At 42.0% G+C, this 27,931-nt stretch overlaps 1 protein-coding gene across 1 annotated transcript in view; it reads right to left on the reverse strand.

Moving 5' to 3' along the window:
* The window catches only part of LOC310788485 (transmembrane protein 65-like), a gene marked incomplete at both ends in the record, with an annotated part of 115,568 nt that overhangs the window by 59,304 nt on the left and 28,333 nt on the right, over positions 1-27,931 (reverse strand). Inside the window, one exon of the mRNA XM_083650031.1 lies at positions 10,487-10,531. Coding sequence (XP_083506157.1) covers positions 10,487-10,531 — 45 coding nt within the window. The remainder of the gene's footprint in view (positions 1-10,486; positions 10,532-27,931) is intronic.

Consider the following 27,931-nt stretch of genomic DNA (forward strand, 5'->3'; position numbering starts at 1 on the left):
TGTTGGCTGTAGTTTATTTTTTGGGGTGGCATCTGGAGTGGCCAATCAGATTGTAGGGGTGGCAGTGCACAGGCCACCCCGCCCACCCCTTTAGAATTGCGGTGGCACTGGTCTTGAGGACAATCATGCTCACCTCTATGCTCCAAAATGTTATTCCCACATATCTATGTTTCCCTCAACACTCGACCCAACCATGTTTTCTTTCAAACCACATACCGTATATATGTTTATATGTTTCCCTCAACACTCGGCCCAACCATGTTTTCTTTCAAACCAGCTGTAAGCCTGTGTGGTGGGAGTGGTGTCTGCCTCTCCATGAAGCATCGCGTCAGTTCATGCAGGACCCGGAAGTCAGAGGCCCAATCTCAAAGCAGCCCCTAACCCCTTGCCCTATCCACTCCACAGATGGAGCCTGAAAAGGTGTGTCTTTAGTCTTTTCCGAAAGATCGGCAGTGATTCAGCAGTCCTGACCGAAGGTGGAAGCTCGTTCCACCATTGAGGTGCCAGGGACGAGAAGAGTCGACATCGGGATGAGCGACTTTTGAGCCCCCGTAGCGAAGGAGGGGCGAGGCGACCTGCACTGGTGGAGGAGCGAAGGGAGCGGTGAGAGGTTTGGAACCTGACCATGGATTGCAGGTACCAGGGAGCTGACTGGTGTACTGCCCTGTAGGCCAGTACCAGTGTCTTGAATTTGATGCGGGCCAAGATGGGAAGCCAGTGGAGCTCCTGGAAGAGGGGAGTGACGTGAGAGAATTTGGGTTGGTTGAATATCAGACGGGCTGCAGCGTTCTGAATGAGCTGAAGCGGTCGGATGTCGGTGGCAGGTAAGCCGGCCAGAAGCACGTTGCAGTAGTCCAGGCGGGAGGAGACAAGAGACTGGACCAGGAGTTGAGTCGCTTCTCTTGTGAGAAAGGGACGGATTTTGCGGATGTTGTAGAGAGAGAACCTACAGGAGCGCGCTGTAGCAGCTATGTTGGCAGAGCAAGACAGCTGGTTGTCAAGGATCACCCCAAGGTTCTTGGCTGTTTGGGAGGGAAGTACAGTGGTGTTGTCAATGGAGATGGAGAGATCTGTAAGAGGGCAGTCTTTTCCTGGGAGGAAGAGTAGCTCGGTCTTACCAAGGTTGAGCCTGAGGTGGTGGGCAGACATCCAGTCGCCAATGTCTTTGAGGCATGCAGAGATGCGAGCCTCGATTTGCGTGTCAGAGGGGGGGAAGGAAAGGAAAAGCTGGGTGTCATCAGCATAGCAGTGATAAGAAAAGCCATGAGAAGAGATCACATAGGCAAGAGATCTGATATAGAGAAGGAAAAGTAAGGGGCCCAGGACTGAGCCCTGGGGGACACCGGTGGTAAGAGGACAGGATCTGGAGAGGGACCCTCTCCATGAGACCTGGTATGAGCGATTCGAGAGGTAGGAAGCAAACCATATATTGAATTACCATACCCAGTATCAACAGATTATGGCTCAGTCTCATATTACTTTTCTGCTCAAAAATGCAGAAACTGATCAACTGTGTGAGAATATGGTATACAGTATGTTGTTAATCACTACCATGAGACATTCTGTTGAGCCTGTGGTCAGAGTTTCTTGAAAAAGATCAAAGAATGACCCTGTTGTTCCATTTATTAAGTGAACTGTATCACTATTGGCCAGTTCCATACCCTTCCTGTGCCATGTGACTCAGTCTCCATGGGAACCATGTTTTTGTTTTTTTCTGACAGTGTAAAAGTGAAACGAGACGACGATGAGAGATTCAGCATAGAATCAATGAGGAACCACAATAACCTGCCCATAACGATTTATCTTTTTTGGTTGATTGAAGGTTAAATGTCAATCCAGGGGCTTCCGGTTTCCGGCCTGATGGAGTAGGTCGCAGGAAAGAGAGCTCCGGATAATTATATTTCTAACATAGACATACGAACCATTTTACAGTAATTAATGGGCACAACGTAATGTAAAAACCGCCAAACCATCGGATATGAGTTCTAGTCGCAGGGGTAGATCGAAACAAGTCAAGAAGAATCAGCAAAGTATAACTCCCTTCACCGTGGGCAGCGCTAAAATGGCGGAAGGCAGCGAGGAGAATAGCACCAAAGCTAATGATGCTACACCGGAGCCCGCACTTTCTCTCCAGGTGTTGCGACATGAGTTGAAGTCATCCAATAATTCGGTGATGGGGCAAATAAAAGCTGAGATGGCGACATCGTTCAAGGAGCTGAAGGCAGACATATCGGCTATACGTGAAGAAACTAAAGCGGACATGCAGGCTTTTCGGGACGAATTGGTAGCAGAGATGACACGCATCAGCGCGGCTCAAACAGAGGCGGACAGAAAGCATGTGGAGGTGGGAAATGCACTCAGCGAAACGATGGACAGGGTGACAGGGTTGGAGAAGTCCCATCGAGCCGTCACAACAGAATGCAAGAGGTTGCAGGATAAATGCATGGATTTGGAGAACAGGAGCAGGAGACAAAACCTCTGGATAATTGGCGTTAAAGAAGGAGCAGAGGGATGCGACTTGAGGAAATTCATTACGGAGGATTTTCTCCCTGAGGTGCTTGGTGAGACCATATGTGACTCCTCCTTGATGATTGACCGGGTCCATCGTATGCTGGGCCCGAAGCCACCTGGGGGCGAGCGGCCCCGTGCCATACTCGTTCGCATGCACTACTACGCTGATAAGGAGACAATCATGGACATGGGCAGGAAGAAAGGCAGCCTCAGTTACAAGGGATACAAGGTGCACATCTTCCCTGACATGAGTCCGGAGGTCAGCAAACTGTGCGCCGCTTTCAATCCAGTGAAGAGAAGGCTCCGAGATGGGAACGTTACTTACAGCCTATTCTATCCAGCCAGGCTCTGCGTCACGGTGAACGGGATGAGACACTCTTTTGACACACCACGAGAGGCGGAGGAGTTTGTCAAGGAGCAGAAGATCGCTGTGTAGGATGGACATTCATGCAACTAAGCAAGTATTGATAGTGCTGACACACGGAAAATAGACAGGTCACAAATCACAACTCATAAATCATTAGTCGGATGTTGAGTAAATCAAGGCATGGACAAATTTAAGGACATTGCCTGAGAGGTATATATACTTTATTTTATTTTGTATGGGTCCTATATTTGCTCAAGAGCAGGTAATGTCAAATAGGCACGAGTGAATATAATATATAATTGGATTTGGAATTAATGCTGAGAACATAGGTAATATTTGAGCGGGTATGGTTGGTTGACTTTTCTGGTTTTTTATTTCATGGTATTGTTACGACTGTGTCGTTTTCTTTTCTTATTGTACTTTGTTATTTCTAATTAAATGTAGATTCGTAAATGGACTTGAGTCCAGTCCATTTACTCATGTGCTATTTTTCCTGACATGCTTCCTGTGTGGGGGTGTTGCTCTCAGAGAGAAGTGTGTCTTTGGTTCAGTCTTTCACCAGGTGCAGCTGGTTGGAGAATTGGATCCACTAATCACCTGCAGAGACTGCTGATTGGATGGCAGCCCTGTCTGTCTGCCTATAAAAGGCGTCACTATCCAACATGGCGACAGAGCTGTTCTGGGATGTGTGAGGCCCAGACTCTCTCATCCGCACATCATTCATTACATTGTTGTATTTTCTTCATTGCATGTATTGGCCTGTGTTAATTCTTGTTTTCTTGTTGTTTTAGGAGCGATGCGCCTGTGTCTGTGCTAGGGACCAGCAGTCCGACCGGTAACATCAGGTAGTAGTAAAGCGTTGGCCTGCTGGACCAGATCCTCTGTCAGCTAGAGCGTATCGTCTCCTTTTTCTTTTTATGATTTGAAAAATAAACATGTTTTTGTATATTTGAACTTGTTTCTGCGTGTTTCATGTTCTGGTCCCAAACCTAGACTTGGGGTCGTAACAGTATATATATATATATATATATATATATATATTATTTTTTATTTTTATGGCCATCTCCCTTTTATTTAGAGCTATGAACATCCAAGCAAACAACAACAGTGCTGATACACAGAAAAAAAAAAAAAAAAAAAAAAAAAAAAAAATGGCAACTAGACTCAAAATTTACGTTAAGAACATGTGGGAATATGAGAGTGGTTTGAGCTTATTATTGTTTATTTTTGGAGGCTTGGTTGGTTTTGGATATTTTTCATTATACTGGTTGTTGGTTTATGCTCCAGGTGTGATAAGCCCAATTCAACAAAATATTGAGGTTCGAATGTGGTAAACTCATCGGTCAAAGAGGAGAGGAGCTGAAGCTCAGGTGTTTTTGTTTTAAAGTTTTCAACTTATGCTGTTTAGAACGGCAACATACCTAGTCAGGGTACGTTCCTCTTTTTTCCCCTGCTACTTGATTGGGAAGTTGTGGGGGGTGGGGTGGGTATATGTGAATGTGGAAGAGTTCGGAGTCCATAACATGTTTAATGTAGTAGTTGTATGTTAACGTTTTTTCTGTTCGTTCTTTTTCTTTATGTGGATGCTTATATACTCACGTCTTGTTTTCCTCAAACATAGAGCAGAGACTGAAGAATGGGGGAACCCTTTAGGTTAAATGAAGAAAGTAAAGTACAATTTGTCACCTGGAACTGTAAAGGCCTGAATGGAACTGTAAAAAGAGGTAATATACTGAACCATCTAAGGAAGTTTGGGGCAGAGGTTGCCTTCTTACAAGAAACGCATCTTAAGAATCAAGCTCATAAACAACTACATAAAAATTGGGTGGGGCACGTGTTTCATTCAAATTTTAACTCTAAATCACGTGGAACGGCTATAATAATTAGTAAAAATATTGATTTTACTCCATCTGACGTAATTTCAGATACAAATGGCAGATATGTCATAGTTACTGGGAAAATCTATGATATCCCGGTGACGTTGGCAAACATATGCCCCCAACTTTGATGATGAGAAGTTTATGGGTTCAGTTATAGCTTCCTTACCCAATCTTCATACTCACAATCTAATCCTAGCAGGTGACTTTAACCTGGTAATGGATCCAGTATTGGACAGGTCATCAAACAAACAATACTCTTTGTCCAGGTCTGCCAAAATAATTCAGAATTTTCTAACGACGACAAATGTAATTGACATATGGAGACATATACACCCAAATCAACGAAAATACTATTTTTTTTCTCCGCCGCACAGTTCCTTTTCCAGAATTGATTATTTTTTTATAGACTCTAAATTACTTTCAGCAGTAAAATACATTGATTATGAAGCTGTTGTGTTATCTGATCATGCCCCACTGAAGATGCAGCTAAACTTCCTCAATAGACATACCTCCAGAACCTGGCGAATGGATAATAGTCTATTGTCTAATAACACTCATGTTGAATTTATAAGATCACAAATAGCCTTTTATATGCAAACTAACAAAACCCCAGATGTCTCTAATAGTATGGTGTGGGAGGCAATGAAGGCCTACATTCGTGGCCAGATTATTTCACATTGTGCACATCTGAACAAGTCACAAAAAGAGAAAAGAAATACATTAACTGAGCAGATTTCAGAACTTGATTATCAAATTGCAGTATCGCCTACTCCTGAACTACTTGCAAGGAGAATATCTCTACAAACTGAGTTTAAGCTTCTTTCCACGAAAGAGACTACTAAATTAATAATCAATTCTAGACATAAATATTATGAATATGGGGACAAAATTGGGAAATATTTGGCTCATCAGATTAGAACATCGGAGGCATCAAGATTAATAAATGAAATTCGAGTGGGTTCTGGTGGTACATCTAGAGACCCATTGGAAATTAATCAGGAATTTAAAAAGTTTCATGTCAAGTTGTATACTTCGGAATCAGCAAAAGAGCCCAAACTTCTGGAAGATTTTTTTGATAAGCTTGTCATTCCTTCCATTAGTGAGGAAGATAAAAACTCTCTGGAGAATCCCATCACTTTAGAGGAGGTTAACACAGCAATACGTAGCCTACAATCATCAAAAGCGCCTGGCCCAGATGGGTATACACCCAAATTTTATAAAACATTTATTGCAGAGGTGGCTCCTCTCCTTCTAGATGTTTTTAATGAATCATTAGAGGGGGGTCTTCTACCAACAACTTTTTACCAGGCATCGATTTCCTTACTACATAAAAAAGGTAAGGACCCACTTGATCCAGCGTCATATAGACCAGTGAGTCTACTAAATGTAGACACAAAATTTTTGTCAAAAATAATAGCCATTAGGCTGGAAAATGTGCTCCCTTCAATAATACACGAAGACCAGACAGGGTTTATTAAAAATAGACAAATGACTCATAATATTCGCAGATTATTTGATATTATTTACACATCTGGTACAGGTCCCCATTCTGAGATTCTTATATCTTTAGATGCAGAGAAGGCCTTTGACAGGGTCGAGTGGGACTATCTCTTCTCGGCCCTGTCAAGGTTTGGTTTTGGTCCTACTTTTGTCTCTTGGATAAAATTGCTTTATGCCTCTCCGTTGGCTTCAGTACAGACAAATAAACTCAAATCTGATTACTTTAAACTAGGACGGTCTACGAGGCAAGGAGATCCGAGCTCGCCGATGCTCTTCGCGTTAGCAATTGAACCACTTGCGATCAGTTTACGTAATCTCCGTGATTATAGCGGGATTGTTAGAGGAGGGAGTGAGCAGAAGGTCTCGCTATATGCGGATGATTTATTATTATATATTTCCAGCCCTTCTAAGTCAATTCCTGCAATAACTACAGTTTTGAGTTTATTTGGACGTATATCCGGATATAAGCTAAATATGAGTAAGAGTATTCTGTTTCCAATTAAAGTGTTAATCAGTGAACAACCCCTGGAATCCTACCCTTTCAAAGTCTCAAGAGAATTCAAATATTTAGGAATCAATGTCACCAAATCATTTTCAAACCTGTACAAGGAAAACTTTTGGAATCTGTTTGAGAAAACAACACAAAATTTACAGAATTGGGCACAAGTGCCAATATCATTAGCCGGCCGAATTAATATAATCAAAATGACCCTACTTCCAAGATTTTTATTTTTGTTTCAATGCATCCCAATATATATTAAGAAAAGTTTTTTTAATAGTATAGATGGAATTATTTCAGAGTTCATTTGGAATAAAAAACCTCCCAGGATCCGGAAGGCACTTCTGCAAAGACCAAAAACAACAGGTGGAATGGGTTTGCCACATTTTCAGCTTTATTACTGGGTGAGTAATATAAGGATGATGGCCTTCTGGTTACAAGAGAAACCTCCACTCTGGTTAGCCATTGAAGAGATTTCTTGTTATCCTACCTCTCTTTCTGCTTTGCTTTTTTCAGCTTTACCCTCTACATATCCTAAAACATTAGATAATCCAGTAGTGTCTCACACACTTAAGATTTGGTCTCAGATCAGAAGATTTTATGGATGGCAGACTGCCTCTCTTCAAGGTCCTCTCACGAAGAATCACTCCTTTGCACCGTCATTTAACAATACAACTTTTGAGGATTGGTTGGGAAAAGGAATTAATTATTTTAAGGATATGTTTATTAAAAATGTATTTCCATCATTTGAACAGGTGCAAAACAAATACGATTGACCACGGACACATTTTTTTAAATATCTACAGGTTCGGGACTTTGTTAAAAAAAATTATCCATCCTTTCCTAATTCTCCAGATCAGTCGTCAATGGAAGCTATTCTGTTGAGGAATCCACATTACAAAGGAGGCATATCTTATATATATGGGATTTTGTATGAGTTGACATGTACAGCAACTGTAGAACACCTGAGAGTGGCGTGGCAGGATGATTTGGGTGGGGAAGTTGAGGAGTGGCAGTGGCAGATTGCTTTAGAACAGGTTCATGCTTCCTCAGTATGTGCAAGACATGGTCTTATACAATTCAAGATAATTCATAGGTTACATTGGTCTAAACAAAAGCTTAGTAAGATATTCCCAGATATTGACCCTTCATGTGATCGTTGTGGGCTTGCTCCAGCATCTTTAGCTCATATGTTCTGGATCTGCCCAGGGTTATCGAACTACTGGAATAGCATATTTCAAACTTTTTCAAACATTCTGCACAGACCTATTGAGTTAGACCCTTTAACGGCAGTTCTGGGAATTATTGATCCTGAAAAAATTAGTGGTGACGAACATTATATGGTATCATTTGTCTGTATATTGGCACGGAGGCTCATCTTACTGAACTGGAAACAGAAATCTGCACCAACCCATTTAAACCTAATGAATGATGTAATGAAGCATTTGGAACTGGAAAAAATAAAGTTCTCTCTGAGGAAGCAGGAACACAAGTTTGATAAGATTTGGCAACCGTTTGTAGATCATTTCAGGAGTATGAATGTGTTGGGTAGGAGTGGAGAAGGTCTCCTTTGAATACTAGTGTCAAGGAGGAACAGATAGTATTTTTTCTTATATATACATATATATATATATATATATATATATATTTTTTTTTTATTGTGCATCCAATTATGTGTTGTAGTTTTGTTTTATGTCAGGTGTTTTTTTTTTTTTTTGGTTTGTTTGTTTTCGTTTTGGTTGTCTGTTTTAATATGTTTTTAAGCCTGTGCGTATGTCTGTGATTTGTACTGTTCTGTCTTATGTGCAAAAAATAATAAACACAGTTTAAAAAATAAATAAAAATAAATGTCAATCCAATGTTATAAGATTAACACACAGAGCCTAGATCCTCCATGCACCGAAGTGCCAATACTGCGGTGTAGCACTAGCTCTATTGCAGCGGATACGGGTGTACGACCCTTTCCCCGGGCAACGTTGCAGACAGAGTAGGAAGGCTGATCTGTGAGCGGCTTCTGGGACGCGAGTCAGGGTCTTAATCGGCCTCGGCTGGGTCTACTGGGCGAGGGTGTATGATGTTGAGAGACCCGAAACACCTTACGACCCCAGATAACATCACTGATGACGCGTCCTATCGCATGCTGTAGTATGTATTTTAAAACTAAGATTAATAGGCATTGATGAAATATACTTTAGGGTGTGTGTGTGTGTGTGTGTGTGTGTGTGTGTGTGTATACACACACACACAGTATATATATACACCTATATATTTGTATGTGTATACATATGTGTGTGTGTGTGTGTGTGTGTGTGTGTGTGTGTATACAGTATATATATATATATACAGTGTATATATATATATATACTGTATATAGTTACAAGTCGGTCCAGTCCAATCTTATATCCCTTATAAATATATCGTTGACTAGGGGCAGACTGGTAGTGACTCACAACATACTGAACACGAACAATGAACAGGGCTGGTTTGTCAATGAAGGTGCGGGGTACTCCCACACTAGCTGTCTGCTCTGGAGGTGCAGGGTACTCCCACACTAGCTGTCTGCTCTGGAGGTGCGGGGTACTCCCACACTAGCTGTCTGCTCTGGAGGTGCGGGGTACTCCCACACTAGCTGTTTGCTCTGGAGGTGCGGGGTACTCCCACAGTAGCTGTCTGCTCTGGAGGTGCAGGGTACTCCCACAGTAGCTGTCTGCTCTGGAGGTGCAGGGTACTCCCACACTAGCTGTCTGCTCTGGAGGTGCAGCGTACTCCCACACTAGCTGTCTGCTCTGGAGGTGTGGGGTACTCCCACACTAGCTGTCTGCTCTGGAGGTGCAGGGTACTCCCACACTAGCTGTCTGCTCTGGAGGTGTGGGGTACTCCCACACTAGCTGTCTGCTCTGGAGGTGCGGGGCACTCCCACACTAGCTGTCTGCTCTGGCCTGGGAGTGTCTGGAGGTGCGGGGTACTCCCACACTAGCTGTCTGCTGTGGCCTGGGAGTGTCTGGAGGTGCGGGGTACTCCCACACTAGCTGTCTGCTCTGGAGGTGCGGGGCACTCCCACACTAGCTGTCTGCTCTGGCCTGGGAGTGTCTGGAGGTGCGGGGTACTCCCACACTAGCTGTCTGCTCTGGCGGTGCGGGGTACTCCCACACTAGCTGTCTGCTCTGGAGGTGCGGGGTACTCCCACACTAGCTGTCTGCTCTGGCCTGGGAGCCTCTGGATGGTCATGATCCCTGGGCCAGCACCAATCTGTTGTTCACAGGAGGCATCCACGATAACCTCTTGCGTTTGGTTGGTCCCAAAAGTGTGACAAAGCAAAAGACATGAAACAGTGCACAAAGAAAGGATAACCTAACATAGGCTGACAACAAGCTGTCCTCCGGGCTGTGATCTTCTGTGCAGGCTTTCTGAGGGGCAGCACGCATGTGCGGCGGCCATTTTAAACATAACTACGGCAGCCCAAAAGACGACCTGTCGTTACAATTATACACCACACTCATCATAGACAAACCAGCCATAACCCAATAGAAGTGAATATTATCATATCTACACGGGGAAAGGGGACGAGTGTAACAATATTGATATACCGGTATTTATATATATGTATGTGGTGCACTGGGATGCAGTTAAACACCCACAGATGCTGTAGATACAAACAAAGAATCAACAGTGAAAGAACAGCCACCGAAAATGTCAGTAGGAGAGACGAATAGAAAAAAGCGATCTTACCATATCTGAGCTGTGCTGGGGTTGGTGGTGCCATCTCCAGCTGGCCTGGAACAGAACAAGAGACAGAATTCATTAGAACCCATATTTCTGACCTGACCTGTCTTTCTATGGGAGGGAGAAAGTCAGCGTAAATGTCAGCCAGCCAAATGGCAAAGCCCATCAGTCTGTCACAGTGGTGGTGTGGAGAGGAGATCAGTCTGTCACAGTGGTGGTGTGGAGAGGATCAGTCTGTCACAGTGGTGGTGTGGAGAGGATCAGTCTGTCACAGTGCTGGTGTGGAGAGGATCAGTCTGTCACAGTGCTGGTGTGGAGAGGATCAGTCTGTCACAGTGGTGGTGTGGAGAGGATCAGTCTGTCACAGTGGTGGTGTGGAGAGGATCAGTCTGTCACAGTGGTGGTGTGGAGAGGATCAGTCTGTCACAGTGGTGGTGTGGAGAGGAGATCAGTCTGTCACAGTGGTGGTGTGGAGAGGATCAGTCTGTCACAGTGGTGGTGTGGAGAGGAGATCAGTCTGTCACAGTGGTGGTGTGGAGAGGATCAGTCTGTCACAGTGGTGGTGTGGAGAGGAGATCAGTCTGTCACAGTGGTGGTGTGGAGAGGAGATCAGTCTGTCACAGTGGTGTGGTGGAGAGGAGATCAGTCTGTCACAGTGGTGGTGTGGAGAGGATCAGTCTGTCACAGTGGTGGTGTGGAGAGGAGATCAGTCTGTCACAGTGGTGTGGTGGTGTGGAGAGGAGATCAGTCTGTCACAGTGGTGGTGTGGAGAGGAGATCAGTCTGTCACAGTGGTGGTGTGGAGAGGAGATCAGTCTGTCACAGTGGTGGTGTGGAGAGGAGAGGAGGACCCAAATGCAGCACAGCGACACAGAGACAGGAGCTTAGAACTTAAAGGAGTGTATTTTACAGACTAACTGCACAGATAACAGACACATGCAACAAGTACAATGAACCGACAACACTGAACTCCTGAAGATATCCAGACGTTACTCGGATGTATAAACAATTGTCTGTTGTGAACCCTCGGCCATGCAAACGGATCATAACCACCAAAGCCCCTAGCCGTGACGCACAACTACAAAGGAGGTTTCCTTTATAGTTGTGCACACCCCACACCCCACACCCCCCTGTAATCTGGAAATTCTGCACACTCGGTGGTCCGACTTCTTCATAGGTACATGCACCAATCTCAAATAAAAAGTACGAACCTTGAAGCCATGGGTGTTGTTTCTGATTACCGGGTGTGCTCGTTCTGAAATAGTATAGTTGTCTCCCCTGACTCATAATATTACCGGCGCAGCCATTTTCACTACCTAGCCAGCTTCCGCTAGCAAGACAGTAAAATCACTTACGGTTGTTTCTTCAAAATTATTTTCAAAATAAAACTGTTGAATGGCTTCTATGTGCTTTAGACTTGTGTAGAATGTTTTTTTATCTCTTCAAAATAAAACTGTTTAATGGCTTATATGTGCTTTAGACTTGTGTAGAATGGCTTTTATCTCTTCAAAATAAAACTGTGTGCTTTAGACTTGTGTAGAATGTTTTTTCTCTCTTCAAAATAAAACTGTTTAATGGCTTCTATGTGCTTTAGACTTGTGTAGAATGGCTTTTATCTCTTCAAAATAAAACTGTGTGCTTTAGACTTGTGTAGAATGTTTTTTCTCTCTTCAAAATAAAACTGTTTAATGGCTTATATGTGCTTTAGACTTGTGTAGAATGGCTTTTATCTCTTCAAAATAAAACTGTGTGCTTTAGACTTGTGTAGAATGTTTTTTATCTCTTCAAAATAAAACTGTTTAATGGCTTATATGTGCTTTAGACTTGTGTAGAATGGCTTTTATCTCTTCAAAATAAAACTGTTTAATGGCTTCTATGTGCTTTAGACTTGTGTAGAATGTTTCTTATCTCTTCAAAATAAAACTGTTTAATGGCTTCTATGTGCTTTAGACTTGTGTAGAATGTTTTTTATCTCTTCAAAATAAAACTGTTTAATGGCTTCTATGTGCTTTAGACTTGTGTAGAATGTTTCTTATCTCTTCAAAATAAAACTGTTTAATGGCTTATATGTGCTTTAGACTTGTGTAGAATGGCTTTTATCTCTTCAAAATAAAACTGTTTAATGGCTTCTATGTGCTTTAGACTTGTGTAGAATGTTTTTTATCTCTTCAAAATAAAACTGTTTAATGGCTTCTATGTGCTTTAGACTTGTGTAGAATGTTTCTTATCTCTTCAAAATAAAACTGTTTAATGGCTTCTATGTGCTTTAGACTTGTGTAGAATGGCTTTTATCTCTTCAAAATAAAACTGTGCTTTAGACTTGTGTAGAATGGCTTTTATCTCTTCAAAATAAAACAGTTTAATGGCTTCTATGTGCTTTAGACTTGTGTAGAATGTTTTTTATCTCTTCAAAATAAAACTGTTTAATGGCTTCTATGTGCTTTAGACTTGTGTAGAATGGCTTTTATCTCTTCAAAATAAAACTGTGTGCTTTAGACTTGTGTAGAATGTTTTTTATCTCTTCAAAATAAAACTGTGTGCTTTAGACTTGTGTAGAATGTTTTTTATCTCTTCAAAATAAAACTGTTTAATGGCTTATATGTGCTTTAGACTTGTGTAGAATGGCTTTTATCTCTTCAAAATAAAACTGTTTAATGGCTTCTATGTGCTTTAGACTTGTGTAGAATGTTTTTTATCTCTTCAAAATAAAACTGTTTAATTGCTTCTATGTGCTTTAGACTTGTGTAGAATGTTTTTTATCTCTTCAAAATAAAACTGTGTGCTTTAGACTTGTGTAGAATGTTTTTTATCTCTTCAAAATAAAACTGTTTAATGGGTTCTATGTGCTTTAGACTTGTGTAGAATGGCTTTTATCTTGGAAATCCTACCGCTAGTTTCAAGTCTTCTTCAATACAGCATGATGTTCATTTAGTAAATGATGAACTCCTGAAGATATCCAGACGTTACTCGGATGTATAAACAATTGTCTGTTGTGAACCCTCGGCCATGCAAACGGATCATAACCACCAAAGCCCCTAGCCGTGACGCACAACTACAAAGGAGGTTTCCTTTATAGTTGTGCACACCCCACACCCCACACCCCCCTGTAATCTGGAAATTCTGCACACTCGGTGGTCCGACTTCTTCATAGGTACATGCACCAATCTCAAATAAAAAGTACGAACCTTGAAGCCATGGGTGTTGTTTCTGATTACCGGGTGTGCTCGTTCTGAAATAGTCCATAGTTGTCTCCCCTGACTCATAATATTACCGGCGCAGCCATTTTCACTACCTAGCCAGCTTCCGCTAGCAAGACAGTAAAATCACTTACGGTTGTTTCTTCAAAATTATTTTCAAAATAAAACTGTTGAATGGCTTCTATGTGCTTTAGACTTGTGTAGAATGTTTTTTTATCTCTTCAAAATAAAACTGTTTAATGGCTTATATGTGCTTTAGACTTGTGTAGAATGGCTTTTATCTCTTCAAAATAAAACTGTGTGCTTTAGACTTGTGTAGAATGTTTTTTCTCTCTTCAAAATAAAACTGTTTAATGGCTTCTATGTGCTTTAGACTTGTGTAGAATGGCTTTTATCTCTTCAAAATAAAACTGTGTGCTTTAGACTTGTGTAGAATGTTTTTTCTCTCTTCAAAATAAAACTGTTTAATGGCTTATATGTGCTTTAGACTTGTGTAGAATGGCTTTTATCTCTTCAAAATAAAACTGTGTGCTTTAGACTTGTGTAGAATGTTTTTTATCTCTTCAAAATAAAACTGTTTAATGGCTTATATGTGCTTTAGACTTGTGTAGAATGGCTTTTATCTCTTCAAAATAAAACTGTTTAATGGCTTCTATGTGCTTTAGACTTGTGTAGAATGTTTTTTATCTCTTCAAAATAAAACTGTTTAATGGCTTCTATGTGCTTTAGACTTGTGTAGAATGTTTCTTATCTCTTCAAAATAAAACTGTTTAATGGCTTCTATGTGCTTTAGACTTGTGTAGAATGGCTTTTATCTCTTCAAAATAAAACTGTGCTTTAGACTTGTGTAGAATGGCTTTTATCTCTTCAAAATAAAACAGTTTAATGGCTTCTATGTGCTTTAGACTTGTGTAGAATGTTTTTTATCTCTTCAAAATAAAACTGTTTAATGGCTTCTATGTGCTTTAGACTTGTGTAGAATGGCTTTTATCTCTTCAAAATAAAACTGTGTGCTTTAGACTTGTGTAGAATGTTTTTTATCTCTTCAAAATAAAACTGTGTGCTTTAGACTTGTGTAGAATGTTTTTTATCTCTTCAAAATAAAACTGTTTAATGGCTTATATGTGCTTTAGACTTGTGTAGAATGGCTTTTATCTCTTCAAAATAAAACTGTTTAATGGCTTCTATGTGCTTTAGACTTGTGTAGAATGTTTCTTATCTCTTCAAAATAAAACTGTTTAATGGCTTCTATGTGCTTTAGACTTGTGTAGAATGGCTTTTATCTCTTCAAAATAAAACTGTGCTTTAGACTTGTGTAGAATGGCTTTTATCTCTTCAAAATAAAACAGTTTAATGGCTTCTATGTGCTTTAGACTTGTGTAGAATGTTTTTTATCTCTTCAAAATAAAACTGTTTAATGGCTTCTATGTGCTTTAGACTTGTGTAGAATGGCTTTTATCTCTTCAAAATAAAACTGTGTGCTTTAGACTTGTGTAGAATGTTTTTTATCTCTTCAAAATAAAACTGTGTGCTTTAGACTTGTGTAGAATGTTTTTTATCTCTTCAAAATAAAACTGTTTAATGGCTTATATGTGCTTTAGACTTGTGTAGAATGGCTTTTATCTCTTCAAAATAAAACTGTTTAATGGCTTCTATGTGCTTTAGACTTGTGTAGAATGTTTTTTATCTCTTCAAAATAAAACTGTTTAATTGCTTCTATGTGCTTTAGACTTGTGTAGAATGTTTTTTATCTCTTCAAAATAAAACTGTGTGCTTTAGACTTGTGTAGAATGTTTTTTATCTCTTCAAAATAAAACTGTTTAATGGGTTCTATGTGCTTTAGACTTGTGTAGAATGGCTTTTATCTTGGAAATCCTACCGCTAGTTTCAAGTCTTCTTCAATACAGCATGATGTTCATTTAGTAAATGATGCACCATGTAGAGTACAATAGACGATGAAGCAGACTATGTTTGGGGCGTGATTGACAGGACGCCTGTCCTGTGCAGCTCGCCATTCATGGACCAATGGCAGGCGGCGCTGAACCTGTGTCTGGCAAAACAAAAAAGCAAGATGGCGACGGTCAAAATGCCAAACTTGAGGCTTCAAAACCAGAGTCCACAAACATACAGTCTATGTTCCGACCCCAGAATACTTGTTCACGTGTTCATCATGACAGAGAGGGAGGAAAACCCAGATATCGCTTTGACTGAGTCATGTGATCCTAGTGATCAATGTAAATGTATACACACACTTCTCTCTATCCGTGCACCGTGTAGGTTATACTTTCAACAAAATTCGCAAATACATACTCATAATACAAGACATTCAGATCACCATCAGCCCCCCCTACTGTCTGTCCTGGCACACTACAAATAACAATATTGTATGCTTTGGAAGGATTATTTTGAATTTTGGTAGAGACCTAGAATAAGCCCATGTAGGGTTTCCTGTCTCTACCGGCAACATGCACTTTGTTGCTTTCCTTTCCTTTTTTTCTGTCTTTTTTAATTATGTGCAAAAAAGAGAAAAAAAGATGGAAAAAAGTCTCAGTTCTCAGTGTCGAGTTGTTTTTTAACACATTGACTGCCAGCCGTTTTTTTTTGCTGTAGGTAGCTTCTGCCAAGCCGTTTTTTGAGGATTATGGCTCATTTTACAAGAGCCGAGGATTCGTTTCAGCTTGGAGTTTGTGAACATACAATATCTCAAAAGTACTAATAGAATGTGTACTTTCTCTGTCTAAAAGAGTTAGTTTGTAGAGTTAGTAGTTATGTAAGCATTAGCAGTTGAATACAGCATGGTTTTAGCGTCAGAAAGAATATTCAGAGATAAACGGCTTTTTGTGAAATTGGATGGAACAGTCACTTTAACCATTCATTTTTGGCTCTCTCTCTCTCTCTCTCCCTCCCCCTCTCGCTCTCTCTCTCTCTCTCCCTCCCTCTCGCTCTCCCTCCCTCTCTCTCTCTCTCTCTCTCTCTCTCTCTCTCTCCCTCCCTCTCGAGTTGCTTCAACTCCTCCCTCCGTGGGCGGACAAGCTTGTCACCAGTCAGTGCTTTGCTGCTCTCCTGTGCCTGCATGTCTGCACGGCCGCTGTTTGAGGAAGTCGGGATGGACTCGCTCGTTTGGAGTTTTGGTTGAGAGAAGCTTTTGCGATTCTGGTCATATTTATGCTGCGTGTTTCAAAGTGTGTTCCTCCACCTGTAATCTATCACCCGATCATAGTAGATCGGCTGAATCTATTATGTAAATTTGCAATCCCGCATCGCCAGCAATCAGCGCGAAAAGGACAGCGTTTTCCCCCATCCATTTTTCATGAGAATGGCTGGGCTGAGAATGGCGTGACAAGTTAAAAAAATGCTTTCCTTCCTCTAGCCAGGAGAGCACTGTTGCCACTTAGTGGCTCGGTGGAATGGGTTGTAAACGTTCGGTGGCTCCAATAATTATATAAGAGATGTAAAAGGGTTAGATGCACAACCCACCGTCAAAAAAAAAAAATCGATGCCAAAAACGTGTAAACACGTTGTTGGCAGGGAACAGCTGGATTCTGAAAACGTGTTCATACGTTGTTGGCAGTGAATGTGTTAAGAGTGACGGCACCAGGAAAAGTAATTTCCTCTGTGGAGTTGGATTTGTTTGACTGGGGTCGGTGGAAGTGTTACAGCCACATAATGAAGTCTTCTCCACAGCTACAGGTGTTATTGCTTTTCTGCGGGCCAGTCTGGAACAATCTACTCCGACTGATGGAGAAGGCAATTGAAAAGCTCCACTACTACTATTCAACCAGACGGACAGACTCACATTCACAAACAAACACACACACCAAACGCTCCCCATCCAACTCCCCGGACAAGCTTGCACAAATCTGCAGGTTAGAATGGGAATGACTACAGCAGAATAAAATGGAGCTAATATTGTGATTAGTTTTCCTGCGCCACGATAATTATAACTTTTTGCATCACGATATATATTCAATTTCGGAATATCCTCCCATCCCTCGTACTTTCTGTATATAATGCATGTAGACCAGGGCGTACTCAAACTTTTCTTTTATAGAAGGTCCACTTACCGACATAAATCAATGTCCATAACTTGTCCATAACATAATATAACATAATTTGCACTCCACACATTCAATACTACAGTGTAGTTAGTGGCTTGAATCATTGGAGAAATGTTTGCGTATAACTATGCCTTGCACCTGGGCACTGAACCGTGTTCACTGCTCAAATTGCTGCTGTAGGAGTATTTAAGTAAGGGTTCATGCATGACGAGGTGTCCATTATCAGAAATTAATGGACGACGCAGAGGCGTGAATCGTCCGAGGCGTCGAGGACGGTTGCTTCCGCCGCTCCGCGAAGTCCATTAATGTCTGATAATGGACACCTCGAAGTGCATTAACCCGCTTATACCATGGTCACTTGCCAAACAAACAAAAGAAGACAATTCATTTATATTTTCATGCATTTTGCAATCAAAATCTAGTTTTCACGACACGATTTCAGACGGAAGCCCGTCTTTATTGTCACACGAACACTACAACACATGCATGCAGCCACAACACACTCAGTGGGGTTGAGAGCACCCAAGGCCCTTTTTTCTAACACATTGCGCTGAAACGCTTATTTTGGCACGGGCAACGCCCAAACCTCTGTTTACGCTCGGAACATGGCGATGGTATCTTTGCCAGAGCGCAAAATGACACTTGCGGGAGGCAGAGAGGCTAAGAGGTGCACGGACACGCCTGGGCCACGCCTACACCTGTGTCTGCGCTTAGATTCCAGCGCAAAACTGGATGGTGGAGGCAGACGATAGCTTAAGACGCAGGGAAGATCCAATCCAATCCAATCCACTTTATTTATAAAGCACGTTTAAAAACAACAAGGTTGAAAACAAAGTGCTGTACAAGTCAAAAAATGAATAGCATAGGCCTACCACAATCATACAGTACAAAAACAACGAACAAAGAACAAAGTGTCACATAAAATGATCAACACACTCAGGCTGAAAAAGCCAATTAATAAAAATGAGTTTTGAGGCGTGCTTTGAACACTAGTAGAGTGGGGGCTTCCCTAACGTGCAAAGGCAGGTCATTCCAGAGTTTTGGGGCCGCCACTGCGAAGGCCCGGTCACCCCTGAGCTTCAGCCTGGATTTGGGGACTGCCAGGAGAAGCTGATCGGAGGACCTGAGGGACCTTGAAGGAGCATAGGGTTCCAGCAGGTTGGAGAGGTAAATGGGGGCCAAGCCATTAAGGCACTTAAAAGCAATCAGCAACATTTTAAAATCAATCCTAAAACGCACAGGGAGCCAGTGGAGGGAGGCCAGTACTGGGCTAATGTGCTCCTGCTTACGGGTACCAGTCAGCAGACGAGCAGCGGCGTTCTGAACTAACTGCAGCCGAGAGATGGAGGCCTGGCTGACACCAACATACAAGGCATTGCAGTAGTCGAGGCGGGAGGTCATAAAAGCATGTATGACTGTTTCAAAGACAGGACGAGATAAAAACCATTTGACTTTGGACAGCCTCCTAAGCTGGAAAAAACTCTTCCCGACTACAGCATTAATCTGTTTGTCCATCTTAAGGTCAGAGTTGATTTTCACCCCTAGATTGGTAGCAGTTGGCTTCACAAAAGGTTCGAGGATGGCATAAGAGGCGCGCAAACGATAGCGCCGTACGACGATAGGCCCCATACTGTAGGTTAAACATCAAATACACATGTACAGGCCCACTCACATAGATACACACACAATTACTGAGAAGTAAGGTTACAACAGCTACTCTTACCTTGCTGGACTAGTGCTGGCTTAAAACACAGAAAGCCTATTATGGCTGTTGCTGGGCCTTACTGCCACAAAGATGTGGTAGCACCGAGATGGAAGGCTCCTCATACTCTGCCTTTGGAACAATGGATAACTTCAGCTGTGGACCTGGCTGTCATGGAGATGTCGGTGGCCCGTATGCATGGCGCTAAAGTAGAAAATATCATGACTTGGAAATTGGAATGTGTTGAAGCCATGCGTGAGGGCCACGGGCATCACCGTGATGGCTAGGTTCCGTTGGTCTATTCTTTGTTGTGTGGTGGAGACTGCTTATTTGGTGATTCTGCTATGTTGTTTTGTTTCACCTCTCAAATTTCACCTCCACTGGGCTCAGAATAGGCGAATAGATTTTGCAGCAAAGTGTAAATAAAATTGATATAAACCATTTCAGAAAATATAGACGATAATGAAAACCAAGCCAAGACATGATAAAAATGTTCCTTGTATCAGAAAATGTTGACCCAGACCATAAGGAAATAGACTGCGGTAGAAGAGGAGGGAACTTTGGGACCCCAAGAGTAAATACACTTATACTGTATAATGTGGCCAGTATTTTGTCACTGATAGTATGTAAGTTGAGCAATTATCTAAATTCTTGGAAGATAACCTGTATGTTAAAATGTGTTTAAAAGCTATCAAGCTGTCTTAGGTTGCTATTATGCTAACACGACTATGCCAATTCCACTCTATAAAACAGATGAGTTGTTTTCAAGTGTGGGTCTCAAGATAGTTTGCTGTCTACTGACTGTCGGTCCAGGCCAGGGTGCAAAAGTAATGAGACATCTCACTGACTTGTTGGCTAGCATAAGATGGTTCACTTGGCAACATTCCACTTTAACAACCAAGGTCATGTCAGCATCACTCAAACGTAGTCTGAAAAGCAATAGCTGTATTTCAGATGTTGAGTCGATTGATTCAAGATTCATTTATAATCTGAGCTGGTGATTAAATGATGTAGTGGTAGATGTCAAAGTATTACAGGCCACTGTGTGGGATCATTTCTCCAACTTGATTGGAGTAATGAAAAGGGTCATTGATGGAGGTCGATTCAGTTCTTTCTTCTTCTTTGTTTCATTGTAGCCTACATGTCCCTGTGTGGGAGGCAGGGGGGCTGAAATCATTCCTTGGCATAGGCCTACTCTAAAAAGATTTCCTCCCGAAGAGAATCATCCTTCAATGTTCCAGACAAAAGGACATGTCTCACCGAGGCAAGTGCACGTCGAGACGACACCTTATGGTGGCAATTTGCATAAAAGGCGGATGTGAATGAACGCTCATCTCTTATTTAATTGGGTTTCATGTTTTCCATCTGCTGCCCTTTACCAACCCCATACACTTTCTGCCAGGGGAAGTTGTGAAAATGTCACGCCGCAACTTTAAAGCGTGTAAATAACTATTTGTCTGCCTGTGAAAAGAAAATACAAAACACTGATGCGTGACTCCCCGCAAACCCGGAGCCTAATGGCATAGTGAAATTTCAGAGAGTTGGCTGAATTGGATAGGGAAGGTAGACCAGTCTATTCCTTATTCCCCCAGTGCCAATTAGGCAGGTGGGCAAGAACTGAAACAATACACACACAGACACACACACACACACACACACACACACACACACACACACACACACACACACACACACACACACACACACACAAATCCTTGAGATAGCCCATCTAACGAATAGCAAACCACAATAGACAATAAGGAAACTAAGTAGGATGGTTTCTATTCCAGCAGGCAGTCAGCCAACACCAACATTAGACAGCAAGCAAAGAAATAATGAGCAGAAGGCCATAGGACAGGTATTTGAAGGTTTTTGTTTTTTGTTTTTTGCACTGCTGAAAATAACTCATCAAAGATACTCAAAGAAGGTTAGGTCAACTGCACTTCATAGACACAATGCGAAGATATAGTTGTGAAAAGAATGACATATTCATACAATTTATAATTTGAACTTTTAGGCCTACTACAGACACTTCTTCAGGCAGCTGCACTATTCAAAATTCAAGATGTTTAGAGCGTATACGTAGACACATCTCCTGGCATGCAGAATCCCAATAAAACGCAGAGGGTTTGGAGAAAAGTCAGCGAGAACACAGACCGCCCAGGTTTAGTTGCCAATAACAATAAGACTCTCAGTTACTATATTGCCTATATGCCTTTTGTCATTCTGTTTTATCTGCAGACCAAGCAGCCATAGGCTTTCGCTTCTACAAAAGCCGTTGTTTATTTGTTGTATTGAGTGATACACTTTACTAAAACACTCAGAAGTGTTCTTTGTTTTGTGTTCACAATAGTGATGTCAAGTTAGATTTGGTTATGGCAGTGCTATGGAATATTAAATCATCCATCACTCACTACTCAGTACTCACACACTAAACACTAGTGTGTTTTTAGATCTTCTGTCTGCAAACCAATTTCCCTGCGGGGACAATAAAACTACCTTTGACCTTTGACCTTTTGACCTACATCTGTGTTTCTTACCCTCAAGTAGGGGTGGGGGAAAAAATCGATACAGCATAGTATCGCAATATTTTATGTGGCAATATATCGTATCGCACGAATGCCAAGTAGCGTGATATTTTATTATACAAATAGTCAAGTGCATGCAACATTATCTCTCTATTTCTTATCCCATTTTTATTCCCCATTAGTGCTAATTTTCAGAGAAAATACCCACATTCTGTACTTCAGTAGAAATACAGTTAGCCTACTTGTGTAAAAAACGACTCTGGTAAAAGTAGATGTACCGATTCAACTATTGATTGATTGGTTTGATTGAGTTCTTTATTGATAATGAATACACAGTATATACAATATACATATATACATACACAGGCCCACCATTATCAAAAGGATAAAAATGCAATAAAGCTAACAGCTTATTTCCATTGCGGTCCTCATGATGACTGTTATAAAATGTGTACTGTTGTGTGTATGTCTGGATGTGTGTAAGTGTATAACAGTCTGAGTGCCACAAGCACTTGTCAGAGTCTGAGGGTATCGCGTGGGTGTGCCTGCCACGCAGGGGGGAGAATAATATGGGAAAGTGGGGCACAGTGAATAACCAATAAAAATAAGCATAAAATAAAATAAAAGACAATTTGTGCTATTAAAAAATAAACCCATCAAATCCTAATAAAAAACATACATTAAAATATAATCAAGTAAAATAAATAAAATAAAATAAGATCTAATAAAATACAGGGTCGAGTGAAACACCGGCTCAGTTACTGGCTGGCTGACAACAGGTCGCCCCCCACCTCAAACACCTTGGCTACCATCAAATCCAGCATACATGTACCTATACTGGACAATATATTATAAGATATTATAGTATTACATATCATTACCATACAATATTATATATTATATAATAATATAATACCACAATATAACACAATACATTAAATCCAGGTTCTGCTTCTCCTGATCCAATTCTTGACTTTTACTTTGAAAGAAGGATATGGGCTGATTGTCTTAATCTCAGCTGGGAGACTGTTCCAGGCTACTGCCGCTGAGTATAGAAATGAATTCTGGCCAATGCATCTTTTGCATTTTACTGGGACCAAGTCTGTAGGGCTCCCTCTAGTGCCGTGACTATGTACGTCGCTGACCTTGGTGAAGTAATTTCTGAGGTATTTTGGGACTACATTATTGACTATCCTGTGGACCATGCCGAGTTTGATTTGTGTTACTCTTTCATCTACTCTGAGCCACTTGAGGCTGTCGAAATGAGACTGTAGTAGGTGAGTCCTGGGGTTCAATTGTAAAATGAGTCTAACTAATCTATTTTGCGCTGTCTGGAGCCTGTTTTTCAGTGACAATGTGATGCTGGTGTACCATGATGAACATGCGTAATCGTATTGACACTGAACCAGGGCCCCCGCTAGAATTTCCAAAGCATATCTGTTAACAGAGGTTGAAATCCTGGTGAGGAACTTCACTCTCTGGTTAACCTTTTTGGCTACCCTCTGCGCCATGCTCTCTCCTGATAAGGTGTTGTCCAACACACAGCCCAAGTATGTGACCTCCTCTCTGGCTGAGACCTCAACTTCTCCCACCACTACCCTAAACCCCGGAGACCTCCTCAATTTGATGGTAGAACCAAAGAGAATGGCTTCTGTCTTACCTAAGTGGAGGGACAACCTGTTATCAACCAGCCAGCAACTGATCCTGAGTAGTTCTCGGCTGAGGATCATTTCTACCTCCCCTTTTTCTTGATGTGAGACCAGTAGCAGCATCGTCCGCAAAAAGAAGCAGATCACAATCACAGGCAGATTTCATGTCGTTGACATATAGAAGAAATAAGACTGGACCTAAAATGCTCCCTTGAGGCACCCCACAAGTTGGCTCTAGTGAAGATGACATGGTGCCATTCACTTCCACCACTTGCTTCCTCCCCCTTAGGTATGACTCTACCCACCTTAGCGAAGCACTGTTAAAACCCATAGCCTTCATTTTGAATAACAGTATATCATGGTTCACGGTGTCAAAGGCTTTTTGTAAATCTAATAAAACCATTCCACAATATTTACCTTTGTCTACTTCTGTTCTGATTTGGTCTGTCAGGTACAGCAAACATGTGTCTGTGGAGTGAGATATTCTGAACCCCGACTGATACTCATACAGGATGTTGTTTGTTGACAGGTATTCATTTATTTGCTCAAAGATGATTCTTTCCATTACCTTTGACACCGTGCTGAGGATCGAGACAGGACGGTAATTCCCCGGGTCTAATTTATTTCCTTTTTTATAGATAGGAATAACTCTGGCTGATTTAAGATCAGTGGGAAAATGCCCCTTTTCAATGGACTTGTTTAGAATAAATGTTATACATGGAGCAATTGTCTCCGCTGCATCCCTCAAGAATCTGGCAGGAATCTTGTCCTGTCCTGTTGCCTTCGCAGGGTTGAGGGCCTTAAGTTTTTTTTCTACCGTGTCCTCAGACACACTTGAGAAAGAAAAGGTATCTGCCAGGATACCTTTCTTCCTGTAAAACTCCCCCACCTGTCTTTCTCCATATTTGCCACTAGGACTGGGCAATTTATTTACTAGTTTGTTTGCTATAGTAATGAAGAACGTATTTATATAATTAGCTACATTGGCATGTCCTGTAATCAGTGTGCCTCCTATATCTAAATTCATATTTTTAGCTTTTGTCTTGAGCCTGTTCCCGTATCCCGTCATTTTCAGACACTTCCACAATTGTTTAGGATTTGACTTATTTTCTGTTATTTTTTCATTGTAGTATTCCGCCTTGGCTATCTTAATTAATCTAGTTACTTCATTTCTAAGTGTTTTAAACTCAGTATATAATTGCTCTTCGCTATTTTTTCTAAATCTAGTGAACATGTCATTTCTGGACTTTATTGCTCCAATTATTTCTGTGTTCACCCAAGGATTCGATCTGACTTTGATTCTGATGGTTTTTTCTGGTGCACTATCATCTACTGCTTCCAGAAAAAGGGATTTAAAAAATCCCCAGGCCTTGTCAACATGAGCACAGCTGAAAACAGGTGACCAATCCGTGCCCCTTAACTTTTCTTTTAATGCCTCACTGCTGTAGTTCTTCATAGAACGTATCCTAATAGTGTTGTGGTAGTCAAGGGCTGCCCTCATAATCCTTCGTGTACAAAAGATTATTGAGTGGTCACTAAGACCGCAGTCTATTACACCACAGTTGGAGACTTTTGACTTATCTGACACCAGGATGGTCTTGGAAGAGCTTGTTATCCGAGTGGGTTTATTTATTATTTGTTTGAAGTTAAAGGTTGAGCACAGGTTCTGAAATGCCTTAAACATTGCATGGTCACGTCTTGAGACATCGGTGTTAAAATCACCCAATAATAAAACCTCACCATTCATTAGCTCTTTGTGTTTGGAACATAGATCTTCTAGCTTATTATAGAAATCGCTCTGATCTGGAGGTCTGTAGCATACTCCTACAAGGATTGGCTTGCTTTTAGGCAACAAGATATTAGCTCATAGGGATTCTAACTGATCCTCGTTGAGATCAGACCTTACATTGAAAACAATATCAGCCCTTATATAAATACAGACCCCCCCCCCCTCCTATTTCGATCTTTCCTAGTTACTGTGTAATTTTCTATTTCAATTTCTACATCTGATATTGATGCATCCAACCATGTCTCAGTTATACATATTATTCCTGCCATGCTACTATTTACGAGCTGTCTAATTTGGTGAATTTTATGTAGAAGACTTCTCACATTGAGATGCATTATGTGTAAGCCCTTTGATTTACAAACGTCTATAATCTCTGCATTCGTATACTGCCTTGCCTCCTCCTCTGCTGCTGGACCTGAAGTCGTCGGCTCCTGCCCGCAGGGAGACCTTTGAAGCCCGTTGTTTGGTACGGCAGACGGTACTCTGCTGTGGCGCCTGGTCCGCTGTGGTAGGCCGCTCGGCTCCTCTGCTGCATGGCTTGACGCTGTCGGCACGGACCCACCTGGAAACCGCTCCTGGCCGCTGATCTGCCCGGTCCTCGTTGCTCTGGTGGGCATCCTGGTTTGCTGCGCTGCTCCCCGGATCTCCTCTGCTGCTCGGCTCGGCGCTGTCAGCCCGCACCCGCAGGGAGTCCGCTCTTGGCCGATTATTTGTCCGGCCCTTGTTGCTCTGCTGAGCCGCCTGGTTCGCTCTCGCTGAGCTGTATCTCGGATCTCCTCTGCTGCACGGCACGGTGCTGTCAGCCCGCACCCACAGATAGTCCTCGGTTGGTCGCTGTTAGCTTCTAGGCTAACAGGGCCTGTATTAGCCCCTTGGCTAGCTGCTCGGCTAGCATTGCTAACATTAGCATCTTGGCTGGCTAACCAGCACGCGTGCTCACCAGCGTGATTTACTGGACCTGGCCACGGGTGAATGTCGGCAGAAAGTAGGAGGCATATGACGATGACCGACCGAAGATCCCCTCCACCTCTCCGCGACACAGGACGCATCTTGCCCCGCTGTAGGACGTGGATGATCGCCGCCCGCCCGTAGCCAAAATGTTTGTCCTCCGTGTTATTGTCGTCCTGTAAGTAGAAGTTTGGGAAATTTTCCATTCTTTCTCCTACTAGTGCTTTTTCTGTCTTGACATGTCTTAGACGCGTTAATGCAGTAACGACCGTCAGGATAGTTAGCAATATCAATGCTCCGCAAGCAGTGGTGGACGCCGACCCGCCTGCTGCCGCCATCTTCCACGACGGACCCGTAGACACCCTGTAACCTCTGAGCTTAAATTTTACTCAAGTAAAAGTAAAAAAGTACAAGCTATGAAATGTACTCAAAGAGTAAAAGTAAAAAAGTATTTCTACCGGATGTTTCTGTGCAAAGATAACTGAACCTCACGTCATATTAATAATCTAATTTGAAGACTATTGAACTTAAAATATCGCGTACAAACATGTTTTTATACATCTTAAAACTCTACTTTGATTAATAATGTGTGCTGTGGTTTTTCCACAAAAGTCAAATTATGCCATTAAAATCTTTAAAACGACATCTATTCCTCCCTCATTAATATTTCCAGGATATATGAATGCAAATAGTTAATCACAAAAGTTTAACTGTTGGATACCAGGTGTCTCCTACTTTATTGAAACCTCTGGAGCACATACACTGAGATTCAAAAACACAAGACAAGATGTAACTATACCCTGTGCTTGTCCTGTGTTTTTTTCTCTAGTGTCTGATCAGACAACTATTACGCCATGTAAACAAGAGACTTGATAAAAAAAGCTACACTGTCAGAGCCTCTGGCTCGTTCGAGTCTGCAGTGTTGACAACTTCAACCTCACTTTCAGCGGCATCGCTCATGTTGCTGGTTCCTCTTGCTGACATGGACATCATCACATTATTCACAGACGCAATTTCTCAGCGCGACCGAGTGTCCGTCTCTCGTCTCTTTTATGGCAGCGTTCTCACGTTTGGTGCGTCGTTCTGATACATCGATACATGGTGTGGTGTGTGGACTGTGCACTTCTTTTCCAGGTTATGTCCACGCCCCCTTAGGAGACTCCATACCGTAGCGGGCTCGTTTTGTGTGCTACTGTATTTGTTATGTCTAACTGTGTTCTTTGAGATTGACGGGGTTTGTGTTAGACAAGTGGAGGCAGCGTTCAGCCAGTGGGTGGGGGGAGCGTTAGGAGCTCACCTGGGATTGGCTGGGAGGTAGTAGCTACAGTATGTGTGGGAAGGGAACAGCTCGGGGAGAGTTGAGCGTGGAGCCTGAGAGTGAGGCTGTGTGTTTGGGGAGCTGAGGAATCTAGGCTAAGCTAACGGGGGTTTAGCTGGGGTTTATTGTTTTATTTGGTGTCTACTACGACCGACAGTGGCCTGTTCGATTTCGCTGGTAATAAAAGAGCTTGATGGAATAACGCCTTGCCGGTGTCATTGTTAAAATGCTACAATACTATTGGCGGAGCCTGGAATGAGCTA

This window comes from Poromitra crassiceps (assembly GCF_964638095.1).
Source record: "Poromitra crassiceps genome assembly, chromosome: 1".
In the NCBI taxonomy this organism is placed as follows: Eukaryota; Metazoa; Chordata; class Actinopteri; order Beryciformes; family Melamphaidae; genus Poromitra; species Poromitra crassiceps.